This window comes from Fukomys damarensis, unplaced genomic scaffold (genome assembly GCF_012274545.1).
Source record: "Fukomys damarensis isolate Sample0158 unplaced genomic scaffold, DMR_v1.0_HiC HiC_scaffold_9, whole genome shotgun sequence".
Taxonomy (NCBI): Eukaryota; Metazoa; Chordata; class Mammalia; order Rodentia; family Bathyergidae; genus Fukomys; species Fukomys damarensis.
This window is the reverse complement of record NW_022900921.1, coordinates 42,510,025-42,529,779: the sequence shown is the minus strand read 5'-3', so window position 1 is coordinate 42,529,779 and position 19,755 is coordinate 42,510,025. Positions and strand designations below refer to the sequence as shown.

The following is a 19,755-nucleotide window of genomic DNA, read 5'->3' as shown; positions in this document are numbered from 1 at the left end:
AATTGAATTTTTTATCTTCCTGCCTCAGCCTCCCAGAGTGCTGGGATTATGGATGTGTGCCAACAGGCTGGGCTGCCCTCATTTTAAAAATGTTATAATACAAATATTTTAAAAGGAATTTTTTCATGTGCATTAACTATTTTACATATTGTGTATGTGGCCCAAGACAATTCCTCTCCACTCAAAAAAAAATGAGGAGCTCTCTCCCCCAGTACTGGGCCACAGCATGGGTTGAACATGCCTAGGATGGATTTTTAACCTGCTATATTAAGAGGAAAGAGCCAGTTTCATAGCGTAAACCCTTTTTCTAAAAATGTGAGGGGGATACAGGAGCATTTGCCTGACATGTACGAGGCCCTGGGGTCAGTGGCCAGCACTGCAAGGGATCAAACAACCCTCTCCAACGTGGAGTGTGCCATGGGCACCTCATACCTTGTGTATCCCCCATGCAGTGTGGAGGATGTGGAAGGCTTTGTATTGGCCACACCTGGCTTTTCTAGTGTTGGGATGGAGGAGGAGCCGCTGTGCTTGCTTTAGGTCTCTGTGACTAGCTATAGGTAGTGTGTTAAAAAAAAAAAAAAAAAAAAAAACATTTTTAAAAATCCACAAAGATTATTTCCTTTAGAAAGGAGACAAATGTAAAATTATGTTGAATACTATAAAAGGACCAAAAAAGGCGTAATTCATGGAATTCTTTTATTTCCCACAGCAAGGGGAAGCATAGCTTTTATTTTCCCTATTTCCTGTTGATAACCTTTATTTTTTTATTTTCATTGTTTTCTTCATCTTCCTTATGAAAGTGCTTAAGCTTCTCATTAAAGGTACTATCTTTCCTCCTGTTTTTGATATGATCGTTCAATTTTTTTCTAGCTTGAAGATGATATCATCGTCAAGCAGAATTATTTTAATACTATCAAAAATTTTGCACTTCAACTTTCTTCTGAGGAATGGATGATTCTGGAGTTTTCCCAGCTGGGCTTCATTGGTAAGAAAAGCTCCATATCTATCCACTTTTCGAAAATAACTGACATTCAGAATCTTAAACCATTTGCTTTTTGTGGCCACAAAGTGGTATTTTTTCCTGTGGAAATGGACAGTTCTTGAGAAAATTGCACTTAGCTGAGGTGAGCCGTTTACTCTGGAGACATCCAGGGCCCGCCTGGCCTGGAGAAAGGCCTGGTTTCTTCTGACCCCTGCTGGTCCTGCATTACCCAGGGTGGGGATACATTTAAGAAAAATACAGAAGAAAGGTTTCTCATATGAATTCCCATTATTCTCAGGCAGGGCCTGAACCTCACATTCTATGATTGTGATTCTATGATTCTATGATTTTTTATCCACTTCTTTAATTAACTATTTGAGGTGCTTCTTTTAAAATCTCTTTTTGGGCTGATGTTCCTAAATTAGCCAGTGGAAAAGAGCTGACAGATTTACAAGTTAAAAAAACACTCAGTGTTACTCCTGTGTTACTTTAAAAAATGTTGCTGGGTGTGGTGGCACACAACTGAAATCTCAGCACTTAGGTGGCTGAGGCAGGATCACTGAGTTCAAGGCCATCTTGTACTACATAGTTAAGCCCTGCCTCAAAAAAGCAAACAACAACAACAAAAATGAAATATTAGAGGCTGAACCACTGACCTTATTGACCTCAAAGCTTATTTTAAACCAGATGTATAGCACACACCTATAATCCCAGCACTCTGGGAGGCTGAGGCAGGAGGATCCCAAGTTCAAGTCCTGCCTGGGCATTATATTGAGACCTTCCCTCTAAATAAAAAATAAAAAGGTCTGGGGATGTAGGTCAGTGGTCAGTGTGAAGGCCCTTGCTTCAATCCCCAGTACTACAAAAATAATTTTTTAAATTTAAAAAACATTTTTACCTGTGAAGTTTTTTTTTGGGGGGGGTTTGAGACAGGGTCTCACTATGTAGTCGAGACTGACCTGGAACTCACTCTGTAGCCCAGGCTGGTCTCGAACTCACAGAGATCCTCCTGCCTCAGCTTCCCCAGTGCTTGGATTACAGGTGTGTGCCACCATGCCCAGCTTTACCTGTGAAGTTTTGATGAAGGCAAATTTAGGAGTTTCTGCATTTATTGGTTTATATATATGTCCATTTGTGTTTATTGAGAGGATCTATATATTTCTCTCACATTCTTTTTTTTGTGGGAGGGATCTTAGACATGCAAGAAAAATCTGACTTGGTCTGTGAGTCCCTTGAGCCAGCAGCTGCACAGGAGACCCCTTTGTGTCGGTGTGCAGCCTTCATCACCTGTGCCTTGCCGTGCAGAGCGGGAGTGTGTGGCTAAGCAGGTCTGACTCTGCAGATAACACAAGTGCGGACATTACTCATGATGTTTTAGGGCTGAGCGCACAACCTTTAGAGCATTAGGGACTGACTGCCCTTGTTGAAGCCACTGATGACTGGTTTCTTCATTATTGCAGCTCTTGACTGTGAATATCTTTCCAGGTAAAATGTTCCAGGCACCGGACCTCACTCTGATTGTGGAGTTCATATTTATGTTCTATAGGGAGAAGCCCATCGACTGGCTCCTGGACCACATCCTCTGGGTGAAAGTCTGCAATCCCGAGAAAGATGCAGTAAGTCCATTCCTCCTGGGGCACAGGGAGCCTCTCTTCTGTCTGGCTATGAAAGTGGCTTATGGGAGCCCCCTTTTGCGCTTCATCAAGGCAGCTGAGAGGAAATAGCTTTCCATTTGCTTCTCAGGTGCTCGTTGACTTCCCAAGCTGCACAGGTGCCCCAGTCCAGAGGCATCATCAGCCTGGAAAGGGCCCTGCAAGCCGGGCAGCCCGCTGCAGCCCTGCGCCCTGTCTGTCTCCACGTAGCTGCTCTGTATCACTAGCCTCTGTGGCTTCGGGATCTGCTGCTGTTGGCTGTAGAAAATGGCAGCCCTGTCCCACGGGGGGTGGTTTCAGTTTCTAGCAAATATTTGCGAAAATATTAGGCTCTAGCCCATCTAGAAATAGGAAATAAAATAGAAGTACCATTGTATACCCAAACAAGTCAAAGTCTGTCTTGTGTATTATTTTCAAGAAACTTCAGGCAGAGTTGGCAGGTAAATAAGAGAATAATTTTTGCTTGGTCAGTCAGACAGCAGATTATTTGCAAAGAAATTGTAGTGTAAAGTTACTAGATATATTTCCTTGTTCAATATGAATTGTACTTCTTGGAGGAAAATACTTAAGGATTCTCAGTTTTGACACATAGTCATGAATAAACATTTAAGCATATGTTTATAGGGTTAAATTATCATTCATTGTAATAATAAGCATTTGTGTAATTGACTGACTGAATTATATTTCCTAGAATGCTATGATTGTCCTACCTGCCAGTGAGATTTCAAATTCTCCCTTGGTCTGTGAGCTATCGCTGCATTCTCTGTTTGAAAACAACCACCCAAAACCCCAGACAACACATTCTTAAAGCTAATTGGGGAATACAGCAAAATAGAATATATGCATAATGGAAACATTAGTACTTGACCATATAAATTGATTTGAACAGCCGGGGATTTAGCTCAGTGTTCTGGCGCCTGCTTCGCAAGTGCAAGGACCCGAGTTTGATCTCTGGTACAGGAAAACAAAACAAAACAAAACACTTCCTAGTAAATTCATTTGAACAAATAATTTTAAGATCTAAACCCTCGCATGTATTTTCTTGTAGACTTACAGAAATTTTTATTGTAGGACACAGAAAATTTAGTCATCTTTATTTAGTCTCCTGCTGCCTGTACTTGCCTATAATTCATCCTGTGTAATTTTACCTATTATGTGGTAAGACTGTAAAATGAGCCTGTGTGGTACAAAACGCTGATGGTGAAAATTAAAACAGCAAAAAACTTTTAGAATCATCCATAGGCCTGAGGGCACAACCCTTTGGACAGTCCTGTGTTCCTTCACTCTTCCTCAGTCTGTTTCTTTGTGGCCCCCAATTCTTCAGTTGCCTCCTCTAAGCCGTTTGAGAATGTGGCCATCATTCCTTAGAGACACTGAATAGTCTCTCTTAGACAGTGGTGTGGGAAACACTTCAGGTCATCCACATTTCTCCCAAAATTGCGCCATCCTGCTGAAGGCCACATTGCCTCTGTAGTGATGGGCTGGGTCCCAGACAGTGTTGTCACTTCGTAGGTCCTCTCTCCATTTCCAGTTTTCCTGTCCCCCTCAGGCTGATCTTCCTCTTCGCTTTCCCTGTTCCTTTACTCCTCCTCTCACCTCCTCCTATTTGTGTAAATAAAATGCAGTGTTTCATGTCTGTGTTGTTATTAGCATTGTTAAATACGGATGACATATAATCCCTTAAGAATTAGGCATTTTAGTACCCAGTGATTTTAAGTCTTCTAAAGGGAAAATATCTTTTTGTTTCTATGCTAATTGCTTTATTATGGATAAAAAACTCCGTGATTGAGTACCTAGGACAGTCCTAAGTAATCACTGAATGTGAAAGTCTAATTCTGCCTCTAATGCCTTTTTAAATTTATTTTATTTTTGTGATACCAGGATCAAACTTAGGACCTTCCACTTGTGAGGCAAATGGTGACACCACTAAGTTTAAATTCCTGGCCCGACTTTTTAAAAAATTCATTAACTTTATTAGTACGTTTTAGGTATACATAATCACATTCATCATAGGAAATTTGTACCTGTACACGATATATCTTGATTCTTGTTTTTTTCTATTCTCCTTCCCTCCCTGCAACCCCTCCCATTTACAAAAGCTTTGTTTCCATTTTTTCCTTCTTTTGTTTTTTTCTCCCTCCTTCCCCTGTTCCTGTTCCCCTTTGAACATTTTCTTCCTATTTTGCAATATCTATTATACATTTGGTCCTCATTTACACTTCAGTTTCTCACATCAGAGAAGCAATACACATGTGTGTCCTATTTATTTCACTTTAGGTGTGCATCCATTTAGCTATAAATTACTCTAGTTTATTTTTCTTTATGGCTGAGTATTTTATAAAAAGACCACCTCATCTTTATTCAATCACCAGATGCTGGGCATTTGGGCTGTTTCCAAGATTTAGCTATTACAAACTGTGCTGCTATAAACATGGGTGTGCATATATTGCTGTAGTCTGATGCTTTTAATTCTTTTGGAAAGATACCCATCAGGTAAATACCTGGGTCAAATGGGACTTCTAGTTTTTTGAGAAATCTGCACACTGATTTCCACAGTGGTTGCAGCAGTCTATACTCCCACCAACAGTGGAGAGAAGGATGCCTTTTCCTCACAGCACCACTATCATTTATGATAGGTTGATTTCTTGATAGCAGCCATTCTTTTTGGAGTGACATGGAGTATCACTATTGTTTTCATTTGCATCTTATGAATAACCAGGGATGTTGAACATTTTTTCATATGTTTATTTGCTGTTTTTACTTCTTTGTCTGAGAAGCATCTGTTAATTTCTGATGCCAATTTTGGATTGGGTCTTTAAATGGGGGGGGTCTGATTTTTTTTTTATATATATATATATTCGCGATAGTAGTCCTTGCATGAGGAACAGCTTGTACAAAATTTTTTCCCACCTTGTGGGTTCTCTTCACTCTGTTGGTGGCTTCTCTTGCTGTTCAAAAGCTTTTTAATAAGATGAGGTCCCAGTTGTTGATTCTTTGTAATAGTTCCCATGCAACTGAGCTTTTCTTCGTAAAGTCTTTTCCTACACAAATGTTTTCAACAGTTCTGCCTAAACTATGTTCCAGCAGGTTTAGTGTTACTGTTTTAATATTTAGATCCTTGATCCACTTTGGTTAGTTTATTGTGTGGTGAAAGATATGAGTCTAGTTTTAATCTTTGGCAAGTTGAGAACCAATTTTTTTTAGCACCATTTGTTAAGGAGGCTATCTTTCCTCCAGTAAGGATGGTTTGCTCCTTTGTCAAAGATGAGGTGGATATAGTGTGTGTGGAGTAGGTTCTGCATTTTCTGTTCTGTTCCATTGATCCTTGGCTCTATTTTTTTCTTTTTTGCCAGTACCATGTTGTTTTTATCACAGTAGCTTTGCAGTATAATTTCAAGTTGGGGATTGTGATGCACCCTGCCTTGCCTTGGTTGCCTAGAATTGCCTTTGTATTCTAGGTCTCTTCTGGTTCCAAGTGAATTTTAGAATTGTTTTCTCCAATTCTGTGAGATATGCTGTTGGAATTTTGACTGGGATTGCATTAAATCTATATAACAGTTTTGGAAGTATGGCCATTTTCTTTATATTGGTTCTTCCCACCCAAGAATAAAGGATGGCTTTTCATTTTCTGATATCTTCTTCGATCTCTTTTTTTCAGTGTGCTATAGTTTTCAAAGTAGAGGTCTTTTACTTCCTGCCTTAGATTGATTCCTAGGTATTTCATTTTCTTTTGCTGCTATTGTGAAAGACCTTGTTTTCCCAATTCCTCTCTCAGTGAGTCTGTCATTCATGTAACAGAAAGGCTATTGATTTTTGAGTGTTGACCTTGTATCCAGCTACTCTACTGAATTTGGCTATTAAGTCTAGAAGTCTTTTGGTAGGGTTTTGTGGGTATTCTATATAAAGTATCATGTTATCCACAAATAGTGACAGTTTAACTTCTTCCTTTTCTATTTTTATTCCTTTTATTTCTTTCTTTTGTCTAATTGTTGTGACTAATGTTTCCAGAATTATATAGAAAAGAGTGGTAATAGTGGACATCCTTGTCTTGTTCCTGATTTTAGCATGAAAGATTTCAGTTTTTGCCTATTTAGTATGGTGGTGGCTGTTGGTTTTTCATAGATGGCTTTTATCAGGTGCATATAAAGACCATCTATTTCAATTTTCTGTAAGGTTTTATCATGAATGGGTGTTGGACTTTGTGAAACACTTTTTCTGCATCTATTGAGATAATCATATGGTTTTTGTTCTTGACTCTGTTAATATAGTGTATTACATTTATTGATTTATGTATGTTGAACTATTGTTGCCTTCCTCGGATGAATCCCACTTGATCAGGGTATATGATCTTGATGATCTTCTGCATTCTGTTTTGCTGGTATCTTATTGAGGATTTTTGCATCTATGTTCATTATGGAGATTGGCCTATAGTTCTCTTTTTTGGTTGGGTGTTTCTCTGCTTTTTGAATCAAGGTAATGCTTGCTTCCAGGAATGAATTTGGGAGTATTGCTTCCCTCTCAGTTTCATTAAAGAGTTTGAGAAGTAGTGGCATTAGGTCTTTTCTAAAATTCTTGTAGAATTCAACAATGAAGCCATCAGGACCTGGGCTTTTTCTTTGTTGGTAAGTATTTAATTACAGTTTCAATTTCATTGACTGATACTGGGTTATTTAAAACTTTTTTATCTTCTTGATTCTTCTTTGGCAATTTATATGTATCTGGGAATCTGCCTATTTCTTCTGTTTTCCATCTTATTAGAATACAGATTCTCAAAGTATATATTAATGATCCTCCAGACTTCTATAGAATCTGTTGTAATTTCACCCTTTTCATTCCTAATTGCATAGATTTAAGCCTTTTGCTTTTTTTTTTTTTTAAAGGTCAGCTAAGGGTTTGTCAATTTTTAATTTTTTTCAAAGACCCAACTCTTATATTTGTCGATTTTTTTGTAATGTTCTCTTAGTCTCTGTTGCATTAATTTCTGCTCTGATCTTTATAATTTCCTCCCTTGTATGAGCTTTGGGTTTATCTTGCTTTTTATTTTTTTTCTCTTAGAAGCTTGAGGTTCAACATTGGGTTATTTCAGTTCAGCCTGTTTTCTTAATATGGCTATTCATTGCTATGAATTTCCCTTGTAGAACTGCTTTCATTGTGTCCCATAAATTCTGGTATGTTTTATTGGCATTATCATTTAATTGTAGAAACTGTCTAATTTCTTCTTTAATTTTATCTGTGACCTATTTGTTATTCAGGAGGATGTTATTTAATTTCCATTGTTCATGAAGTTCTTCTGATTTCTTTGCTACTGTTCTCTAATTTCATTGTACTGTGGTCTGATAATATGCATGGGATAACTTCAATTCCTTTACACTTAAGCATGTTGTATAAGTTACCATGTGGTCTATTTTGGAGACCGACTCATGTACAGCTGAGAAGAATGTGTATTGTGTTGTTGTGGGGTGGAACACTCTGTAGACATCTATTAAGTCCATTTGTTCAAAAGTTTGGTTCAGTTCTACTCTTTATTGATTTTTTTGCAGGTGGAACACTGTAGACATCTATTAAGTCCATTTGTTCAAAAGTTTGGTTCAGTTCTACTCTTTATTGATTTTTTTGCCTAGTTGATCTGTCTGTGACAGTGGGATATTGAGGTCCCCCATATTAGTGGTTGTTTGATTTTTCATGTCCATTAATATTTGTTTTATACAGTTGGTACAGTAGTATTTGATGCACATGTATTTATGACTGTCATCTCTTCCTTTTGGATTGTTTTCTTTACAAAAATGCAGTGACCATCTTTGTCTCTCTTAGTCTTGGCTTGAAATCCACTTTGTCTACAAATAGAAGAACTACCCCTGCTTTTTTCTGGGTTCTTGTAGCATAGAATATTGTTTTCTATCCTTTGACTTTCCATCTGTGAATTTCTTTTTTAATTAAGTGTGCTTGTGTATGCAGCATATTGGTGGATCTTGCTTACTGATCCATCCTGCCTCTCTGTTTCTTTAGGTTGTTGAACTGAGACCATTAACATTGCTGGTTATAACTGATATGTATTGACGTATCCTTGTCATGATATTTTCCTGTTGTTGGCTCTCTCTCCCTCCCCTTTAATTTCTTGCCTGATGGATTCATTCTCTTGGAGGTAGTCCTCATTGTCTCTTTCTAGGATACCCTTCAGAATATTGTGGAGTGCTAGTTTGGTATTCGTCAAGTTCCGGGCTCTACTTGACTTGATGGTTTGTGTTGAGAAGTCTGTCTGTGATTCTGATGGGCTTTACTTTATATGTGATTTCTTTTCTCTAAACCTTTTATTATTTTGTTTTTGTGTTGGATTTCTGGAATCTTGACTATTATATGGCTAGATCTAGATTGTTTTTTATCACAGCCAGTTGGAGTTCTGTCTAATTCTTTTTCCTGTTTGGTAAGTTTCTGCAGTTGCTTCTGTGAATATTTTTTTTTATACCTTTGGCATTATCTCCTCCTTCACTGACTTCAGTCAATCTTAAATTATTCTATTTTGCATCATCTAGCAGCTGTTGGATTGATTTTTCAGGGTCTTTTGCTATTTTTAAGAAATCTTTCTTTTCTTATTTGCTAGTCACAATCTCGTCTTCTGTATCAGAAATTCTGTCTTTACATTTACTTGTGTTTCTGATACTTCCAATGGAATTTTTAATCTCTTAGATATCTGCTTAGATGTATTTCATGGGCTCCATTTCTTTCCTATGCTGGATGTTCATGGTTTCCATCATTTTCTTTATCTCCTCTATTGTTTCGTCTGTATCTGCTCGAGAGTTACTAGCCATGTCTTTTATTATGGCTACCATCTCTGTAGTTATCTGAGAAATTATTTCTGATTTGATTTTTTTCCAAACCCTCTTTCATCTGCTTTGTTACTTCCATTGTTACCACTTCAGAGAGTCCAGGTGGTTGACTTTTGGGATTAAAGGGATTAAACGTTCCATTGAAAGTGCCACCTCATTGCCACCTGAATTTGCCTTTGGTGAGCTGGAAGTCTGGGTTTGCATCTTGTTTAGGTGTCTTCTCATTTCTGTTTTTTTGTTACTGATGTTTTTGATTTAATTCCTGGGCTGATGCTTTTAGATTGCTTATGGTAAGTGTCTTTATTGCTAGTATTTAGAACCCTTAGGAGATGATTACTTCTCAGAGGTACCTTCCAGGTATAGCAGGCTTTTGGGTTTTGAGTCTGTTGCAGGATCCTACCTCTTCAGAGGTGAGAGCTTGCTGCCTACTTGGCCTAGCCCCTGATTCTTTGTCACTGGCCTGTAGTATTTTTTTATGATTCTTAGGTGATTTCAATCTTGGTATACCAGGAAGAACAACTGCTTAGAATTATGATGTCAGTCAGCATCAATAATAGCATCAGACACAGCCTAGAAAATTACAAACTGGTAACTATTAATTTGCCACCTTTAACTGTATGAACTAGATTTATGGTTATATAATAAAATCAAAAATATGTTTATAGTAAATAAGTCCTCAATATAGTGAATTTACCCTCTGGGAAGAAAATTTAGAAGAAGTTGGAGAGAGTAGAGAAATAGAAGGAGAGGAAAAGATTAGAAGTAAGGCTAAAGGATAAAGGGAGGATTTGCAAACTTTGAGAAACTGGGGAAAACAGGAGGGAAAGAGAGAAGGAAATAAAAATAGAACAAAACAACAACAATAAGACAGTTAAAAATGGTATTCACACTTCTGTAAAAGTGAGAACAATCGAGGAAAGAAAAAGGACAAAAACAAGAAGAGAAAAGCAAAGGGGGAAAAATGAAAAAAAGTCCCTCCTCTTCAAGGCATGTCTTTGCTGTCACTGGTAGAATACAGATCTGAGTTGATTAATACCAGCAAGGCAGCTGTAGTCCACTGGAGTTCAGGCTGCTTTCTGGCTGCAAGCCTAGAATTGAGCACCCTGAGCTCCTTTTGGGTTTGAATGCTGCATGGTCTGACTGCCGGTTCGAGCCACCCTTCCCCTGCAGTAAGCCTGGGCTCCAGTAGGAGGTGCTGATACCACCAGCTCACCAACTGCAGCATTCTGCTGCGTCTTTATTCCATTGTCTCTCTCTTTGCTCTCCCAGTGGGCTTCAATTCTGGACACCAAGCCATGGAGAGGTCCTCTCTCTGCTGCTCACCCATCCACTGCCTCCCCAGCTCAGAACAATGACCTTTTTGCGCTCCACCTCTGGCACATTGCCGTGTGGTGTCCAGATCTCTTGGGCCATGGCTCCCGCAGGCAGGTGGTCTCCCAAAGGGGAAATATCTTAAAAATAAGTCTTTTTCACTTTTTGGCCCCAAACTCATATGAGCCATTGAAAACAAAGAGTTTGAAAAGTGTTAAGCTAGCCCTGTCTCTCCTGAAGCATGACCAGGCCCCCTGCAGGCCCTGGGGATGGGAACACAGGTGTGTCTCCTAACTGTTGAGGTGGATTTGTCCATGGACCTTTTAGCATCTCTTGCCTTACATTTTCAAATTGCTTCATGCACCAAAATTTGCTTTTTATTATTTTGCAAATTCTTTGTTATCCAATTAAGATAATTTGAATATTTGAATCAAACTGTGATAGTTTGTGCATTTTAATCTTAAATGTCAAATCTACATTGAGGTATCTTGAAGGATGGTTGAAACTAAATTCTACCCTCTTCAGTGGCTTATTTCCTTGAAAATTTTCAGTTTCCAGATCATCACTGTTGATCAAGAAGATAGGAGGGCCAGGGATTTAGCTCAGTGGTGCCACCCCTTTCCTTGCAAGCTCAGGGTCCTGAGTTCAATCCCCTGGTACCAAAAAACAAAAAAATAAGATAGAAGTCTCTTAATGCCTCATGAGTTGGAATTATTATTATTTGTATTATTTTTTCCCGATAAGGACAAGATTTTACTTTATTATGTAAAAATGATATGATTTTTTTTTTAACTGTTTAGAAACATTGTGATAGACAGAAAGCAAATCTGCGAATTCGCTTCAGACCTTCCCTTTTCCAGCATGTTGGTTTTCACTCATCACTGTCGGGAAAAATTCAGAAACTCACGGTTGGTGGTTTAATTTTATTTTCTCGCAGATGTACAATTTATTATTTAGTGTGTTACTGTTGTTTTTCTTCTCAAATATAAATAAATTGTATGTATTTAATACTATATATAATCTTTTTTTCTAGGATAAAGATTACATGAAACCATTGCTTCTTAAAATCCATGTAAACCCACCTGCGGAGGTATCAACTTCTTTGAAGGTTTACCAGGGCCACACACTGGAGAAAACTTATATGGGGGAAGATTTCTTCTGGGCTATAACCCCAAATGCTGGAGACTACATCTTGTTTAAATTTGATAAGCCAGTCAATGTAGAAAGGTTGGTGACTATTGAAATATATTTGGTCTTAGAATGTAGTTCTCTTATTCATGATGTGATTTGTGCTAGATGTTTTTTGTGCCTGTCAAATGTGAGGAGAAATGGGTTGCAAATGTTGTACTGTAAAAAACACCTAATGTGAAATATCATCATAACATATTTGGTAAATTCTGTAGGTATTTCTGGACTTATATTTAGCATAATTTTAAAATTCTTTTATTTAAAACATTCTCAAAATCTCCAGTGTTTTCATGTCCTTATCGCAGAATATTCCTTAAAATTTCACTGAGAGCTAGTTAACTCAACAATTAAGTGGATAAATTTAACATACTGTGACTATTCTAAGTCAGTGGCTTTGCAAATACTGGATTATTTTTAGTATACTATGGAGGACTATACAATACTTTCATGTTTTGTGGCATTCACATTCATTTTTTTAAATTTAGTACTTTTAGAGGGTGAAGGGAGGGCAGGAACATGGGGAAAAAATGAGAAAAAAAAACCACACACAAAAAATTTAGTACTTTTTCTCTCTTTTTTAAACTTAATAACCATGATTCCTTCAACTCTTCTTCAGTTTTGAGTGTGTTTCCCAGACTGCCTATGGCATACTTGATAGATGTAGCTCTCTGTTTTTTGACATCTATGGGAATATCTATTGATCTTTTGCATGTTGATTTTGTATCCTGATACCTCACTTATTAGTTTTAGGAATTGGGGGGGAATGTTTTACTTAGTCTTGTCATCTGCAAATAGGGACAGTTTTATTTCTTTTTTCCCAAGCTGTGTGCCTTTTATTCCCTTTTCTTACTATCCAGGCTAGAACTTTTAATATAATGTTGAATAAGAGGAGAGGTGAGAGTGGGCATCCTTTTTTATACTTGACCTTAGGGAGAAATACTAGTTTGTGTTTGGCCATTAACTGTACAGTTAGCTGTAGTGTTTTATGCAAGCTTATTATCAAACTGAAGATGTTGCAACTCTGTTCCTAGTTTTTTTATCGAGTTTTGAATTTCTCAGATTCATTGTCTGCATCAGTTGATATGATCATACAATTTTTCTTTAGTTTATTAATATGGTTGACATTGATTTTTTTTTTAGTGTGAAACCAGCTTGGTGTCCCTAGAATACACTCAGCAATAATGTGTAACTTTTTATATATTGTTGACTTTATATGCAAATATATTGTAATAATTTGTGTGTCCCTATGTATAAGGGGTATTGGTTTATAATATTTTTGTGATTTACTTGGATTGGTGTCAAGTAGCTTTATAAAATGAATTTGAAAAGCATTTCCTCCTACTTTTTGGAAGACATTGTGTAGGATTGGTGTCCGTTCTTTAAATATCCTATGGAATTCTCCATTGACATCTGGAGATACAGTTCTTAAGATTTCTTCTGGGGAAGTTTTTATATTTATAAATTTAATTTTATTTTTTTAAATAAAAGAAGATGGTTTATGTGAAGGTGGGAGAAAAGGAGGAAGAAAGACAGAGAACAGACATCCCAGATAGCTACTCTGGATGAATAGAGTGTTTGGAAGTGAATAATTTGTGGATTTCTTGTGAGGTTAATTTTCTTAATGGTTGTAGGGTTGTTCAAATTACTGGCATTACATCTTCTAGTACTTTAGCCCCAACACTTTCTCTTTTCTGAGACTCCAAAGACATGGTCCATAGTCTCCCAGGTTTCTAAGGCTCTCTTCATTTTTGTTTTTCTTGATGTTTTCTCTCTGTTCTTCAAATTGAGCAGTTTCTATTGTTCCACCCTCACATTCATTGCCTCTGGCGATTCCCCCTCAACTTGGCTGTTTAGTCCATCCCTTGAATTTCTGTTTTGGTTTCTTGTGGTTCTAAAATTTCCACTTGGCTCTTTGTATCTTCTGTTTCTTGGAGACTTCTGATTTTTCACTTGTTTCAAATATGTTTATACTTCCTTGTAGAAGCATTCTTATGATGGCTGCTTAGAATTTTTTTCCAGGTAATTCTAGCATCTCTGACTTGTTGGTGGTGTTTGTTGATTATTTTTTTTTAACTCAGTCGATTTTTCTTGTTTTTGTATGATGAGTAGTTCTTTCAGATTAAAGCCTGGGCGTCTTGGTCCTTTGCTGGCTTCCTTGATATGGTTCCTACTGGAAGAGGTACTGCAGCCTCTTTGCTTCCAGGTGGGGAGAGCTGGGTTTCTCTGCTTGTCTCTTGTTGACACTGGAAGACAACACAGGGCCCCTTCTTTCTGCCAGATGGGGTGAGGGTGCTGGCCCCCAGTAGACCTCTGTGATGCCACCCTTACTGTCTGCCCTGTGTTCTCCAGTGACATTGCCCAATAGGAAAGAAAGTCTCCACTCCCCATCCAGCCTGAGGTGACACAACCCCAGGCGGGGATTGGAGTGCTGTGTCGCAGCCCACTGAGGATAGCCATGTCTGCTCCTCACTCAGTGAGTCAGAGTGGACCACATTGTTTTTCTGTGGTATTGGCTGGCATGGAGCAGTTACTGTCTAAAACTGTTTTCCTTTTCTGATCCTTGGGCTCCACTGAATAGTCTTGGTGTGAGGCTCCAATGTCTACTCCCATGGGCATTTCCAGGCTGATGTCTCCAGCTCCACATCTAAAATGTATGAGGTGAAAGAAAATTTAAAAATTCACCACCACATTGTTCCTTGGATCCCGAAGTCCTTAGCTAGTCTTTCTTCTTTCAATCTTCCATAATCTTTCTTTTTTACCCTTCAGTACTAGGGAATGAACTGAAGGCCTTTTTGTTGAGCTGCACCCTCAGCCCTTTTCAGTTTTTTGGGTGTTTTGTTTTGTTTTTGAGACAGTTTAAGTTGCTTAGACGTGAACCTGTGATCCTCCTATACCAACTTCTCAGAAGTGGAAGTTCCAGTGAGCACTTTACTTCTGTGGTTAGTGAAAGAAGATATACGGGGGAGGGAGGTAGACAGACTCTTTAAGAGTCTGCCCAAGAACTTCTATATTAGAAATCAATTTTTTTACAAATGCTTTCATAGTAAATGTCTCTAAGATAATATCTAAATGAGGGTACAACTGTAAATTGGAGTCACATTTCTAGTTGAACACATTTTTCTAAAGTTGTATCTATGAATTTTCTCAGAGTATATGGAAATATCTACCCTTCCTTGGACGGACAAAGGGAATTACTTTTTGATTTCCACAATTATTTATTGGCTCAGAGCCAAACTTGTATTTCTCAGTATAGATATGAAGTATTATATTTTCTGATACTGTTCATGATACACATTTAAAGTATGAAGAATAAGGAGAAAAATCAACCTCGTGGACACCACTGTGACCATGTTGGCGCATTTTTTCTAGGTATTTATGCATACTTTCTACTTTGGATCATAGTCCCTATGTGATTTTCCAGTGTACTCCATCAGGAGCATTTTGTGGCCACGTAGATCCCATTATTTACTTTAATGCTGTTCTTTCTAGGTGGTGTTGAAGTTTTCATTGTGAATAATCACAGGATGAACGTCTCTGAATCCATCCACATTCCAGATTATATTCATGTGCTCTTTTCTCACTTCAGCCTGCCTGGCCCTGTGCTTTGACCTACTTAGCTGAGAGAGTGAATGACCTGTTGTCTGTGAACCCAGCATTCCAAATCAAGTGTGCCTTCCTAAAATATTGGAAGTAATTTCTAGTGTAGGGTAGAAAGAACCTCTTTTCAGGGTTCTCTGTCCTGTTGACATCCTCATCATGTGTGATTTTTGCCATGCATACCCTACTGTTGCACATACTTGGTGGAGTGTTTGAAATATACTGGGTGCTTTTCACCAGTTCTTATGAATTGCATGGGACAGTCACGTGCGGTAGGTGAAGATACCAGCATTGGACAGAGGAGACTCAGGCGTGGGAAGCTCATGACACTGGCCAGAAGTGAAAGCTCTTGTAAATGACGGACCCAGGTCTTCCTAGCTCTTAAGCCTAAACTTTTAGCTAGTTAATGTAACTAAATTTAAATTAGCTTTAGATTAACACATACATTGTCTCTCTGGTTCACACTCTTTCCACACACTACACTGAATCACTAGTTTTTAGAGTGGCAAAATGCAAGAACTTTATACTCAACACCCAGAGAGTTTTCTAGATGTATCACAGTGTATCATGTAGTTAGTCATCCTTCAAATGGTTTCTAATAGTGACTAATAGAACTATTCAGATTTTTGGAGGAAGTTAATTCAGTTTCATTCTGCTGCTATTAAAAGGATTTGTGGATGTCCCAGGGAATGCCTTCTCTCATCCGGGGTCACAGCACACGTGCGTGCTACACTGGGCTACTCCTGGGCAGTGGTGTTTGTTTCTGAAGCATTGCAAACAGTGTCCTGAAACCACTGCCATTTTCTGTAGTCTGGGGTTATGTTAAGCAGCAGGTGGGCTGATGCTGACCAGAAGGATGAACACATCGCCCGGGGTGGCGCCCTAAGTTTCTCTGCTGCTGTGCAGAATCCACACACAGCTGCGGCAAGGTCGAATGGCTGTGTGATTTGAGTCCAGAGTGATTCGAACTGTTTTAAGTTGAGGTCATTTTCTTACATCCTGGTGAAACCTAGTCTGACATTATTTTTATTTTGTGTCCTTGTGTTCAGTTACTTGTTCCACAGTGGCAACCGGGAGCACCCAGGAGACATCCTGCTGAACACCACTGTGGATGTTTTGCCTTTAAAGGTGCGGCTGTCCCTTCCCTGACCCTCCCCTGAGAGCTACTCCCAGGGGATTTGGTTTGAAGCCTGTTTATAAGATGAAAGAAAAGTCTCCTTATTTGTAGGACTCCACTCATAGGTAATATTAATCTTTTGAGGTACAGTATACCCAGTATATTGGCCCATTTTACTGATTCATAGAGATGGCCTTCATTTTGTTTTCTGTTGAAAAACAAATGGGAAGTTTGTGCTAAAAACGAATGCTTATTTTTTAAAAATCATTATTTTTACTTTAGTGTTTACTCGCTGTTTGTATTTTGAGTCCCAAAGTACTACGTAAGCATTTAATACCTGTTAATAAGTGTACAAAATTCTGTTGATCTACGAAAAATGCTTAGTTAGGTTTCTTTCACATTAACACAGTTCCTTACCTCTGTATTTATTTTTCTGTATGTTTTTAATAGGAAATGGTATCTGTTAAATGGACAGTTTCTCATTTTTCAGCTATCATTACATTATGTACAAATTCAGATGATCATTTAAAAAACTTTCATTGACAAGTGGCAGCTCAGTTTTCTTTTTAGAGATAGCTGGGACACACTTAATCATTTATATTAAGATGTATTAATAAGTTAAATTTGTTATAAATAGAATTATTTGTAAAATTAATATTTTTGTTTTATTTTAGAGCAAAGGCTTGGAAATAAGCAAAGAAACCAAAGACAAACGATTGGAAGATGGCTATTACAGGATAGGTAATATCTATTTGAGTAAAATATCCTTCCTTTTTCTGGAATTACTCCTAAAGTTATTTTAAATGCTTTTTGGACATTAAGCACCTTGAGGGTTGCAGTCCCCAGTGTGCTCCTGGTATGGCTTGTTCCCATGTGTTACGCAGTGCTTATCCATGTCTTCCTGGCCCACAGGAGCTGTTCATCCACCCTGTACTTGTTATCACTCATTGCAGGTCAGCCCTCAGCTGCCTCTCATTTTTTTTCTCTCTCTCTGGGTGGATTCCGGATGCCACAACCTGCATTTTGGTCCCTGCCTCCCTTCTGTGTCATGATGCCCACTGACCCTGATGGCCTCCTGGCCTGGCCATCTCCTCTCAGTGTCCGTAACATAGGCATGTCTGTAGCTGCTGGAGCCTAACCATGGGAGTCACACAAGACACCCTCTCCCTGCCTGTGAGGGTCCTGAGTCACCACGTGAGGGTGCCATACTCCCTTTGTCTTTAGGGAGGGAACCCCATGGAACTGTGTCTGAGCCACTGAAGTTGCCACCATAATGTGTAAATATCGCAGCGTGGACCTGGGCAGACATCTTAGTGACTTTCTATTATCAGGTTCCTTAGCTCCCACCCACCCTCATGTCTTATGGCCCTCCCTCTTTTAATTTCTGTAATCCTGAGCTACTTTTGCTTTAGTTGGTGCCCCCTACCTTTCTGTGCAGCCATGTTTCTAGCCATTTTCTCTGCAGAATTGACTGTTGTTTTTCTTCCTGATCAATACTTTGGTGTTGTGTGTTAACTTTCCACCACTGTGACAAAGCACCTGAGAAAAATCATCTTAAAAAGTGGAAAGTTGATTTGGCATACAGTCACAGCTTTGGCAGTTTCCTCCTTCACAGTTGCTCTTCTTTACTTTTAGTACTTATTTACCAAGATGGGGGGTTAAGGATAAAGTCTTAACTTGGAAAGAGAGTAAGTGTGCCTGTTTCCAAGTACTGTACAGACCAAGGCCTCCCCTGCCTTCCCTCTAGCTGCCCCCTAGTGGCCAGTCCTGTAATATTTTCTGTCCTTTCAGAAGTATTCTGTGCCCCATGAAAAATATTTGAGTACACAAAAATGATAGATAACATGTTCTGTGTCCCTGTTCTGCCTCTTTTTTTTTCCAGTGGACAGAATACACAGATACATACAGAACATGAACATTTAAAATATTTTAAATATTTTGGTGCACAGCAATATACAAATAATATGGTGAATATCCATGTGTACACATCTAGCCTAAGATCTGTTCATCCAGTGTCCTCCCAGATGGCTTCTCTTCTTCTACTCAAGAGCAAGGAGGCCACTGTCCTGGGCTCGGTGCTTACCTTTGGCCTGGGAATTTTCTACATACACATCTCTGTCCACAATGCACAGTGGTAGTTTGCTTGTTTGAAATGTGATACAGATGTCAATCTCTAGTCTGAAACTTGCATTTTTCTCTCACCATGAGAGTCATCCATGTGGCTGTGTGTATGTATAGCTCATTCCTTTCCACCTTTTCAGACACTGCACATGTGTGAGGGTTAGGGATCTTCAACTTTAGTTCCTTGTTTTTGGTTTACTTTCTGTTGGTTATTTAGAATTCCCTAATGTTAGCATCTAAGGGCTGATCAAAAACTTTGATGTGTGTTTAAATAAAAAGGTTGTTACAATAAACGCATTATTATTAATTCCCCTCAATCCCCCCCCTCAGAATTCGCTTCCCCAGTATACTTGCCACTCTGAAGCAGTTCTAAGATTTCTCTTTCTTGTATTTATGAGGTGAGATTAAAAAATACAGTGCACACAGCTACTGAGTGCCATCCGGCGAAAAGGCAGCCATGTAAAAATGTTATAGTGTGCTTTCATTCACATTATTCACTTATCCGACACCATGCAACTTCTGGGTCTTCCCCAAAGGCAAAGTGACAGTGAAAGGTATTTTGCATCGATTTAGGACACAGAGGCAGCCTTAAGTATACGATTTAAGCCCCTCTTGAAAGAGGACTTCATCAGCTGCCTCAGCAAGTGACAAAAACGATGGGATAAGTGTATTAAAAGTGAAGAGGAGTATTTTGGGGGAAGTTAATGGCAATGCATCCTTTTTAAATTTAAAAAAAATTCACCATTTTTTTAATCATATCTTGTAACATTTAACCAGTGTCCTAGTGATGAATGCCTGACCTGTTGGCAATCTTTTGATGCTGCATAAACACACTTTTCACACATTTGAGAGTATATAGCTCAGGATAAAATTGCAGAGTGGAAGTGTTTTTATGAAGCTAGTTATACCATCTGGTAATTCTTTTCCTAAAGAAAAGCAATCAGATGACACAGTTATATATGG

General features: G+C 38.6%; 1 protein-coding gene across 1 annotated transcript in view; it reads left to right on the top strand.

The window, feature by feature from the left end:
• Mgat4a (alpha-1,3-mannosyl-glycoprotein 4-beta-N-acetylglucosaminyltransferase A) overlaps positions 1-19,755 on the top strand; it is a 109,511-nt gene that overhangs the window by 85,644 nt on the left and 4,112 nt on the right. Inside the window, exons 9-14 of the mRNA XM_010643224.3 lie at positions 871-985; positions 2,468-2,598; positions 11,570-11,677; positions 11,803-11,996; positions 16,604-16,682; positions 17,346-17,412. Coding sequence (XP_010641526.1) covers positions 871-985; positions 2,468-2,598; positions 11,570-11,677; positions 11,803-11,996; positions 16,604-16,682; positions 17,346-17,412 — 694 coding nt within the window. The remainder of the gene's footprint in view (positions 1-870; positions 986-2,467; positions 2,599-11,569; positions 11,678-11,802; positions 11,997-16,603; positions 16,683-17,345; positions 17,413-19,755) is intronic.